General features: G+C 40.4%; 1 protein-coding gene across 1 annotated transcript; it reads right to left on the bottom strand.

The window, feature by feature from the left end:
* Positions 1–8,728: 8,728 nt before the first annotated feature.
* On the bottom strand, positions 8,729–11,070 carry LOC129475322 (spindlin-2C-like). Its single transcript, XM_063635367.1, is given in 2 exon segments — positions 8,729–10,001; positions 10,303–11,070. Coding segments are annotated over 2 exon segments (513 nt in total). The 5' UTR covers positions 10,567–11,070; the 3' UTR covers positions 8,729–9,752.
* Between the last annotated feature and the right edge of the window lie 823 nt (positions 11,071–11,893).

The raw sequence follows: 11,893 nt of genomic DNA on the forward strand, positions 1-11,893 counted from the left end.
AAAAAACACTTCTGAATCTAGCTCAGGGTCTGCCCAAACAGCCACACAGTTTCGAGCTTGAAACCTAGGGGCCTCATGGTGTAGGCACCTGAAGGAATCTCCTTGTCTGTAGGTTGCAATGACTGTGGGAAAAGCATAGTATCTTAGCCAGATAGCACCATCCCTCTTGGCACAGTTCCTCATGGCTTCCCCTGGCTAGGGGAGAGAGTTCCTCAACCCTTTGCATTTCCTGGGTGAGGTGATGCCCCACCCTGCTTCTGCTCATCCTCTGTGGGCTGCACCTACTGTCTAACCAGACCCAATTACATGAGCTGGGTACCTCAGTTGGAAATACGGAATTCACCCACCTTCTGCATTGATCTTGCTGGAGCTGCAGACTGGAGCTGCTTCTATTTGGCCATCTTGCCAGCCCATTAAAACTATCTTAAATAGCTATTACATTAATGAAAAATATAAAAAATTCAGTAGCAACAGATAATTTGAAAATGATTAACTTAAGAATATATGTCATAATATGGGATATGCACATACCTTTAAAGCTAAGTATCTTTTAGTTGTAAGTCACAGAAGTTTCAACTAAAATTTCTGTAAGAAAAGTGGTAGTTTATTAGATTCTACATGTGAAAATATATGGTGCATGTCTGACTTCAAGTGTGACTGGTTTATGGCTTAACAAGGAAGAAGAATATTACACTTATCTCACTCTCATTCTATTTATGGCCCTTACCTTTCTTGTAATTACTGCTCTTTTTCAGGCAAGTGTCCTCCCTGTACTTGTAAGTAAGCCCTAGAAGTTTCTTTGGAAACATTCAATAAATGATAGAAATCTTCAACATTATAAAGAAGTGCAGGACGTGATGTTGCTTAGAGTTGAGATTATGGCAGTGACTAGTTTTGGGTATCCAAATGGGTGTAGTATCTCCACTAATCAGGGAAATACAACTGAAAATTTAAAAATATGCTTTTTTTTTTTTGAGACAGAGTCTCGCTCTGTCACCCTGGCTGAGTGCAGTGGCACCATCTCGTCTCACTGCAATCTCTGCCTCCTGGGTTCAAGTGATTCTCATGCTTCAGCCTCCCAAGTAGCTGGGACTACAGGCGCCCACCACCATGCCTGGCTAATTTTTGTATTTTTAGTAGAGACAGGGTTTCACCATGTTGGCCAAGCTGGTCTCGGACTGCTGACCTCAGGTGATCCACCTGGCTCAGCCTCACAAAGTGCTGGGATTACAGGCGTGAGCCACTACACCAGGTGAAAATATGCTACTAAACTAAGTGAGAATAAGATAAATAAAAAGTTTGAGGAAAAAGAATCCTGGAAGAATTGTGCACTGTGTGCTGTACAACTGATTTTTAGTCCTTTCCCTAAAATTTTTCTTTTCTGCATTTAAGTGGTAGTGGCACAGTCACTGACAGCCCTCCCCCACTATAAAAGTATCTGGAAACCATGGTTAATAAATATTGGTTTTGTTTCATCAAGTAAGACAGACAAGGATAAATTCCATCAGGAGACTAACATTCAAGAAAGCCCTCGGTGTTACATGAAAATGATTTGTAGAATAATATACATGTATATGTCTTGAACGAAAGTAAAATATTTAAATTATGTTTAAAAATGATTTACTGCTTTAATTGATTTTTCCAAGTTACTGACTTTAAGTCCTGATTTCTGGATAAGATTTCTACTTTATTATTATTTTGATAGGAAGTGATGGGTAACCCAAAGCCCAGATGCAATAGAAAACACCATAAATATGAATAATTTGAAACTCCTTTAATTAGCTATTTTCTACCAAGAAATAAAAATGCCATAGTGTAATTTTTCTCCCCTTATGGAGATTAAAGCATCAATAAATTAAAGTTCAAATTCTTCTCTTCTGAGTCTTCTCAGCTTTCAGCTGTGTATCTCAGAAACTTCCCAAAGAAACTTAAAGTTTTAAAGCGTTGTATTCAGTGATATGTTGGTAATGTTTTATAACTAGCTCTTGGGGGTGGAAGGAATGATTGAGTGAAGTTTTGATTTGTGGCATTTGCTGATTTCTGTGATATAACTACTACCATTATGGCTGATTTCAAGCTACTAATGTGAAGTGACTAAACTCAGAGATAGGAAACGATGGGCATAATCAACTATATCTCAAGTCAGTGCAAGTTAGGTCCAACCATTGCTGATTTTCTCCCATAATAAGAAGTGTGAAAGTAGAGAGTTCCTGGCATTGATTTGGCAGATCCAGAATTTCAATTCCAAGGCCACAGAGGCCTTGCATTTGAGACATAGCATTTGAGAAGGCATAAGAGCACATGCCAGCTTTGCTGGTATTACTACTCAATGATTTCTATTTACATCCTACTTCTATTTACAAACATTTGGTCCAAACGCTGTTATAAGGTTATCTCTAGCCAAAGGTGGCTAGAGATCTACCCATCAATCTAGTCTATTGATGGATAACAGACTCTTTAAACTGAATAGATACAAATAGAAACAAAATCAGGTTTGTTAAGGAATGTTAAAATGGCTATTGCATAAGCAATTAGCAATCTCTGGAAAAGAAAACCAAGTGATTTCATGTCAAATAACTCTAGATTCAATTTACACACAAAAATATAGACATCCTCCCTCACGGTGACTAGTTGTATCATAGGCAAATTATTAATATTTAATCTCTTTAATGTCATTTTCCAATGCTGTTATAAAATATAAGGTGTAGAAAATGTTTTTCTTCCTTTTTTGTTATTTTTCTTTTGCCATATGGCTTCATTTAAAAGTAGGTAAAAATTTTCAGAGTGGAAATGACTTTAATTGTGCTTCATTGTTTTGAGAAGGCCACCAAAATGATACCTTAGTCTCACAATTAGTGAGCTTTCTTGGGAGAAAGCCAGGCATTGCTAAAGTAATCCAAAGATGAAAAATTTAGTCAGGAATATAAAACAGTAATTTAAAAATTACTATGAAGTGTTTCAAACACACAGAAAATTATAGAGGATAATACGATGAATATATACACCTTCTACTTAACATTGCCAAATCCTAAACATGTGAAATTTTGTTCGTAATTTTAAGAAGGAAGATGACATAATTTAAGCTATTACAGGTGAAGTGCCCTTTGTATCTTTCTCCAATGCCTCTCTGCTTTGCCCTTCTCTAGAGGTAACCATTTTCCAGAATATGATAATATTTCATTTCCATGCACATATTATGCTTTTAATATAAGTTTATATCTACAAAAGATTGTATCATGTTGAATGTTTTTAAAACTTTTATTAATGTCAGTGTTCTGCCTTTTTCCCTAAGGGTCCTATTAAAGAGTCATCAGCCATAGAGACTTATAGATCAAAAGGGTTATGTATTATATATTTCAAAATTCCTAAAGTGTAGATTTTAAATGTTTTTATAATAAGTATGTGATGTAATGGATTTGTTAATTAGCTTGATTTGATTATTCCACAACGTAAACATATATGAAAAAACCATATTGTACTCCATAAATATATAAAATTATTATTTGTCAATTTAAATAAAATAATTATACTAAAAATAGGGTCATTACGATTGTGGGGCCCCAAAGGTAGAGCGCATGACACAGCTTTCTTAACAGTTTTTATCACAGACTGTTCTTTTGGGTCAAACTAAAAATATACTGACTTGTGGGTATCTAATATAAAGGACAAAGCAGAATGCCCAAGAAATCAGAAACTGTTTTCAGTACCCAAACGGTTCAGTTAGGTGTTAGGCTTCCTTTTTGGTTAGAGATGCTGAAGTGAAAACAATTTTTCTTTATTTACCTGAGGATTGAGTATTTGGCAAGCAGCCTGCTAAATTTTGTTGGAGATTTTCAGTCACTCTTTCTGGTGGATGTGTGATAATACCACAGACAACACTATTGAGATTGAGGCTTCTGATTACTAACCATCAGTATATCATGTAGTGAAAGTTTTGAAAAGCCGAGTGTAGAAACACTTGCACTAAATTCTAAACTATCCAATTCTGGCAAATGGCAGTGGTGTTTAGTTAACCCTAGAGTACTATAAACATATATTGGAGGTTTCATCACATAAATTTGAACAAATTTTGATTCTCCATTGCTAGTTGATTGGAAAGAAGTTGGCAATGTTCAAAGCAGTGTATCATGTGCCATCAGTCTGTGTAATGAATCCAGTTAGTCATGATATCTGTAAGAGTTAGAACTACAGGAGAAACACCAAAATTTATTTGACAATAATCTTCTATAAGTCTTCAGTTCACCTTAGACTTTTGTACATGGTGGTTCTATATAGAGATCTTGTATCGCTTACTAACTGTGCCTCCTTTAAGTCATTAATCAGGGCTGTGATTTTCTTTTTTTCTTCCCTGGAGGGGACAGAGAAGCTTGTGGGAGAGCAATTTTTGTGTCCTATTAACACTTCTCTACATGTGGTTGCACCACATTTGGCACTTTGTGGCAGAAAAATACAAGCATCAGTTCCTAGTATATATTCAGATGTAGAGGTAACATCACGAGTGTACAAAATTGGCCCAAAAGGTTTCACGCACAAGGTCATATTAGCTTCCCTTCCTTATTGTAAACCCAGTACAAACCCCATTAACTGATTCTGGATGCCACTTCCTTCCATAGGTCCAGGTAGACTAGTGACTTAGGCAACCATATTCAAAAGGTCCAAAAAAGTTTAATTTTCTCCTTTTGCCAAAACTCCCCACCCTATTCGCACAGGTGTATAATGGCCTTTGATCCTCACTGGGGACAGAAAGTCCTCAGCCCTCATCCTGTAACCCACTTCCCCAATTATTCCCCATTAATGGGGGGGTCCATTTATTGCATAGTTGATTATACATAATGGTCTGTACATTTATCACCAATTCTCATAAATTATCATTAAATTCAATTAATTGGCTGGTAAGGTCCTCATAATTTCTCTTACAGAAAGCCATGTCTGTTAGCATCCCAGGCTTATTGCTATAGTTACAAAAAACTGTGAAGATTATGAGATTTTTTACCTTACTTGCAAGCTAACAAGGTAATCTGTCACAGGTTTTTGAGGGTTCTGGTAGAAGGCATGAGATTCTTGGGTCAGAGACAAAGGATTGTTTATTATTCATAGCAATAGTAACAGCCTGAATATAAGCGTTTTTACCTTAGATTCGTAAGCCCCACTTCCCACAGCGCTACACAAAATGACCATTTGACTCCAATATACATAGTACTATGCATTACAGGAGTAAAACTGAGAAAACTCAATTATTTATAATGTGCAGTAGCTATGCCTTCCCTTTACTCTTGAAAAAGACATTCCGTTTATCATACTAGAGTAAGCATTCTTTCCCTTTGCTTCAGAGGGAAGCACTCTGTTTTCCAAAGGCTCTATGCAAACATGTTTTTACTTCAGACAGAGACACTATCTCTTTCTTCCAAAGCTGTCTGCTATTCAAGCATCTTTTAAAAGATAGCCTAAAACAAAGGGTAGAAAATGATTTACTTGCATGAAAAGCACATATGGAACTTTCTTTCCAACTCATGCAACTTTCAGTCCTGTAAGTGCCATTCATGGCAAGTGCCCTATACAGGTGTAACATTTTTTATCTTTTATGTTGTATTTTTACTGTACCTTTTCTGGGTTTAGATTTGTTTAGATACACAAGCACTTACCATTGCATTCCAACTGCCTACAGTATTCAGCACAGTAACATGCTGTACAGGTTTGTAGCCTAGGAGCAATAGGCTATACCATATAGCCCAGTCATGTAGTAAGGTATACCACCTGGGTTTGTCTAAGGGCACTCTATCATGCCCACACCATTATGAAATTTTCTAACAATGCATTTCCCAGGAAGTAGCCTCAGTGTTAAGTGACACATGACTGTATAAAGTTGCTGGTGATATGCCATCTTCAAACTAACTGGATGATAGCAAATCTTGCTCCAACTTAAATTCCCACCAACATTGTATAGAATCTCCTATTTGTTTAACTGGTCAACACGTTTTCAAATTTCCTACATGTTTGATCTGATATGTACATGATGATCTAATGTGTATGAAAGCATATGTCATTTTAGTTTCCATGTTTCTGATTACTGGTGAGAATCATAAAGTCAAGAAATACTCATTGAGCATCTATGTGCCAGGTACACATTTAAGTACTTGGGATACACTGAAGAACATAAAGATGGAGAAATCATACACTTACAGAGATTATATTCTGGCAAGTGTAGGTACAACAAAGTTATTAACTAAGTAAATTACACAGTATATTAAAAGATGACACATGTTATGGAAAAGACAGTAAAGTAATAAGGATCAAACTAAGAAAATTTATTTTTATTGAAAATGTGGTCTCCTATTTTATAAATCACCTGGTTGCATTCTTTTGCCCAATTTCCATGGGTCATTTGTTTTTTCTTAGAATATATTATGGTTTATTTTGTTAATTTTAGTCATCCAATTTTATAGCCACGTCTTATTTTTCCCTACTTTGTATAGGGTAATTTTGCAAGTGGGAGATGGCATATTATAATTTAATCAAACTTATCAAAATTTCCTTATTTTTCCCTACTTTGTATAGGGTAATTTTTGCAAGTAGGAGATGGCATATTATAATTTAATCGACTTTATCAAAATTCCCTTTAGTAAGTATCTGTGCATTGTGTGCCTTTGTAATCTTCCTTACTTACAGAGTTCAAAATATAAATACTATCTTCTATTGTATTTTAAAGATTTTATACGTGTTACTTTCCAAGTTTAGGTATTAAATTTTTTTGTTCCACTTGGAATTTATTTTGCATATAAAGAGTTGTAAAAAGTTTATTTTTAAACATACAGATAGCCAGTTAACACACTACTATTTATTTTTAAAAAAGGTTTTTTTTGTTAGTCATCTGAAATCTCATTTCTATTATGATTCGTTTCCTATGTGTCTAGGTCACTCATCAGTTCATTAGCATATTTAATCTCCCCTTTTCCATCTCTGGACCCAATACAGACTATTCTACAAAGTTCCTAGGGTGATCCTGTTAAACTATAAGACAAATCATATTGCTCTTCTGCTATCAATATATGAATGGCTTTCCATAACATTCAGTGTAAAAGCCAAATTGCATTCTAGAACCTGCAGGGCTCTAAGGTGTCTTCGTCTCCCTTATCCCCATTACCTTTTTGAAACCACCTTCTGCTGTTCTCTGCCTTGCTCACTCAGCTCCAGCCATGCTGCCATCCTCCCTGCTTCTCAAACATGTCAGGCCTCCTTTTGCCTTGGGGCCACAGTACTCTCTGTCTCTCCACCTGGAATATTCCTTTCCAAGACAGCTACAGGGTCAGCTCTTCCATTGCCTTCAGGTCTTTACTCAAAAGCCAAGTTCTCAGTGAGCCCTTCCCTGGTACCTTATCTATCTAATTTCAGCCTCCTCCCTGGAATTTCATATTCTACTTCTTTGCTTTATTTTTTCCTTCTTAGCACTTGTCACTATGAAAATATTTTATATTTACTTACATATATTGGCTACTCTGTCTCCCACACCAAAGTGGGATGAAGATAAAAGAACTGAACTTAAAAGTGAATGGGGGTCAAAGCAAGTCAAAAGGGGCAGTTTTCCCAGGGTCTAGCCCCAGTTACAAGCACAAATGCTTCCAGGGGACAACTGTGCATTTTATTAGAGTGAAGCAGGACAGCTGGGGGTATGGCCAGTTGGAGAGGGCATTCTGAGTCTAAACTGGACTGAGCCCTACCTCAGACCCAGCTGCTTGTATCTCTGTTGGAATGTGGGCCCTAATCCTCATGTTTTTTTGTTCTGTTTCATTTTCAAGAGAGGCCAGAAAAATGGAATTTCATTGTGTGAAACCTCCCAGATTAGGTGCTTTAGAGTGCCTAATTTAAAGTAGATAACAATGAAAAAATAAAGATCAAACCAACCTCGGCAGTTGACTGAAATTGGCCTCTGGGCAGCCTGCTGGTGTTTGCTGGACTCATAAAAGAAAATTAATTCCTGCTATAGGGAGTGAGTTTGCCTTGTATTTCCTGAGGGAGTCAGCCTCAAGTCATGTTGGGTAGAGAGAATAAATGGAATTTACCACCTTCTTTCAACTCTTGAAAGCTTCTTGCTTCCTCCAGTATTCAGGGAGTTAGGGAAGCCTGGACAGCAGGGAGTTGCTGCCCCACTAAATTCAACTGCTCCACTATACAGCTGAAGGACTTAGTTATACAAAGTCATATCTCCCAGCCCAACTTCTCCATGGCATCTGCCTTACCTGGAAACAAAGAGCTGCTCAGACTCCGATCACAGCTCTCCATAAGTTGGGGCTGGGCAAAGTTAGCGGGAAGGTACCTGTGAGGATTCCACAGACACCAGTCTTGTGGGGCCCTAGCCAGAACTGGGGCTTCTTGGGGAAGTAGGCCACCTTTTGTGGAGCACTGGATGGAGTCACCTGTAGTTTCAGGTAGCTGCCAAAAGAAGCATCATTAGTCAAGTACTCCCCATGCGCTGAATAAAAACATTAGGCTTAATTACCTGATGCCCCTCCTCTCTGGGAAGACAAGAAACATTCCAACAGAAGGAACAAGTGTGATAGGACTGCTGTAACTGAGTTCAGTAAGGTTTAGTTTTTCTGGATCAAATTCTTTCCAAATGCAAGATGGAACATCTCTTAAGTCCTGAGAGCCCCACTGATCCATGATCTACAAGTGTTGTTTATCCAGCACAGGGCAAATATGAGGAGGCAGCCCACAGCCCAGCACTTGTGGAGAACCGTGTTAGTGTGTTTAGGCTGCGGGTTGGGGTTCTGCTAGGCAGGTGCGTCAGGAACTCCAGGGAAGAAGGAAAGCCTTATAGGTGTAAACTTGGTTGCTGCCTAACTCTATGGAGTCATCCTTGTCCAAATGTCTTTCCAGGGAACTTCTCATGCAAATGGCTTCCTTGACAGTTGTCACTTCCTTTGTGCATAGAACTAAGGGAACGATGTGCATACTGCCAGAAGTCCAACTTTTCTCTGGGTCTTCTCACCTCCAATGGGCCCCACTGTCCACACCTCTTCTTCTGTATTCTCACTCCCTTTGTCAGTCTTTTTTCTTTGAATCCCTTCTTCCTTAGTATTCTTCCCCTTATACCACCCTGACTCCTGCCTCTCATAGACCCTCCATTTGTGTATCCTTTAGTCTCTCCCCACAGTCCTTTCAACTTCATCTTTCACCCCTTACTCTGGACCTCTTCCAAGCTTCTTTGAGTAGAGAGCTTGCTACTCTATTCCATTTATTCTGTCTATTTTCGTCTAAGCCCCAAGATTTCACTCTTCCGCTGTTATTCTTCACTCCCTTCCCAGTTGGATGTTTCTTCCACATAGGTCATCTCCTCCCTCAGGTAACCTCTAACTTTTGGCCCTTCACCACCTCTTCCTAAGAAGTCACCTCATCCTCTCCTTCTCCCCACAGCCAATCTTGACTTAATTTCCTTCTCCCCTCCGCACCAGACCAGCTAAGTCTCTTGCAATTTTAGATGGCTGATTGTGATTCTAGCTGAACTTTGTTCACAATCGGAATTGACAGCTGTTCCTTCCTTTCATGCCCCATCCACCAAACACACCCAATCTTTTCAACAAGACAAAGTGCTTATACATGTCATATAAATTAGCATTTTTCAGCATAAAACAACAGTTATGCAGGCAAAGATTGTGATATCGGGACCCTTGAGCTTTCAACACCCTGAAAAGTTGTACTTTTTTTGTGTGCCTGCGTATTACACATTTGTCTCCACAAATGTAGCAAATTTTACCCTAACAAGATGTTTTCACCAAATCGTAGACATAGATATGGAAGTCATCATCAAACTTGATGAAATACACAGGTTTGGCTTTAACTTGGTGGATGACCTTGCCTGTCCTTTTGGAGCCATCTTCTTTGGTATATTCCACATGTTTATCTATCAGGCTATCTATAAATCCTTCTGGCTCCCTCTTCACTGGACGAGACACACTTGATTCTGGCATGATGCAGAGGTCACCTGCCTTATAATCATCGAGTAGCTAGTACATGTGCAAGACAGGATCTTTCTCATAAGTAATATAAAACCAGGCTTTCATGATAGGTGCTTGGGCTAGGACCATCCCCCTCCATTTATCCATAGAACCATGCTCTCCCTCAAACATGTGTTTCACTGCTTTGCCAATTATGGTATTTGCAAAGCAGAAATCTGACTTGTGAGAATGGCACCTTATGAGGAAAGATTTTAAGCTTTAAAATTCTTTCATCTCTGTGAAGTTCTAGTCCATAAACACAGTCAATTCCATAATATTTTACCAGATAAAGAAAGGGATATATAGGCACCTGATCCAGAACGGTTCCTTTCCACTGGGTGATGGGCTCATCTCCCTCCTTCTATCCATGTGAAATTCTGCAGCCCACCATGTGTCTGCAGGACTGAGAGGATGACCTTCCTCTTGGCTTCTTTGGAGATGTCTTTTTCTTCCTCATGTTTGTAGTTCCAGTGTGGTGACCTATGGCTTCCCTGGTTGGCAGCTTTGCAGCTGCCTTTTGGTGAAGGAGGGTCTTCATACTTGGAGGGGAAGGAGAGAGGTCAGGGAAAAACATTAAATGTATGAGTTTTTTCTTGTATCATGAAGTCCCTGTGCACCAGGTACATTGCCACCCATGTTATTCATGTGTGTCCAGTAGCAATGTTAGATATCAAGACACTCTTGGATGCCTGCCTGCAATGCCTTCCTTCCAGGCTTGTTTAGCTGCACAAGAGAGCTAGAGAACAGGTAGGTGTGGTGGCCGTGGTAGTTGAGAGCACAGCAGAAGGAAGTGGGCTACTTTGCATATTCCCTGACCCTCTGTCGCCATCCTGTCACCTCTCCCAACATTCTCCATTCTTCAGCTCCCACGTCATTTTTCCATTTCTGTACATGCAGTCTCCATGTCCCCTCCCCATGGCTCTGTGGTATTCATCCCTCGTACATTCCCATCCCTAAGCCTCCCGCCTGGTGCTCACCTCTCTTTGCTGTCTCTTCCTGGTAAACTCCATTTTCCTTCTGGGCTCCAACCACAAACCTATTTCCCTTTCTGGCCACCTTTGTATACCATCCTGGCGCTCTTCAGGTCCTCATGCCCCCAGCCCTCAAATCACACTTCCCAGTCTCCTGCATTTCTCACGCCAGCACCCACCCCAATTTTCACACCTGGCCCCCACCAACCCCCATCCTCCGGTTCCGCAGCCCACGGCCCACCTCCCGCACCGCGGGGATCACTGACCTCCCTCGCCCGAATCACACTCCTCACTGTTGCCTCTGCTGGGAGCCTGTGGCGAAGGAGGATCAGCAGGCAACTAACAGAGTGAGCGCTTGCAAAAACTGGGAGGGTAGGATCTGTAGGAGTGGAACACGTCTAGAAGGGTTGTGAGGCAGGCGAAAGGGAAGGCAGCAGCATCCCCAGCACTAGGCTTGTTAGCCCTCTGCCTTCCTGTCGGTGGCGGCCCTTCTGCTACACTGGACTTCCAGGAGCCGCTGCTGCTGCTGCAATTTCCTCGCTCTTTTCCTAGCTTCCCGGTAGGACGGAGGCCTCTGCTTCCTGCCAAACGCCGCCCAGCCCCCCACCCCAGTGAATCCCGCACCACCGCCCTGGGCCCTAGAGATGCTCCTGGGCTTCTGCCCCCCACGCCCAACCGCGCCTTCTCCCAAATCCACAGGTACCCGGCCCAAAACCCCCTCTCCCTCTCCTTCTAGGTTCAACGCCTTCATTTTACGTCCCCCGACCGCCGTCCCAGACTCCTCACCCCTACCTCCACCTTCAACCCCTCAGCGGCCCTGCCTCATCTGCTTTCCATCTTTCAAGACTTCCTTTTCCCAGTGCCCTTACGGAATTATTCTTTATATACAAAAACCTGCCTTTCTTGTCATTGGAGAGGATTTTTGGTAGG

Source organism: Symphalangus syndactylus, chromosome X (genome assembly GCF_028878055.3).
Source record: "Symphalangus syndactylus isolate Jambi chromosome X, NHGRI_mSymSyn1-v2.1_pri, whole genome shotgun sequence".
Taxonomy (NCBI): Eukaryota; Metazoa; Chordata; class Mammalia; order Primates; family Hylobatidae; genus Symphalangus; species Symphalangus syndactylus.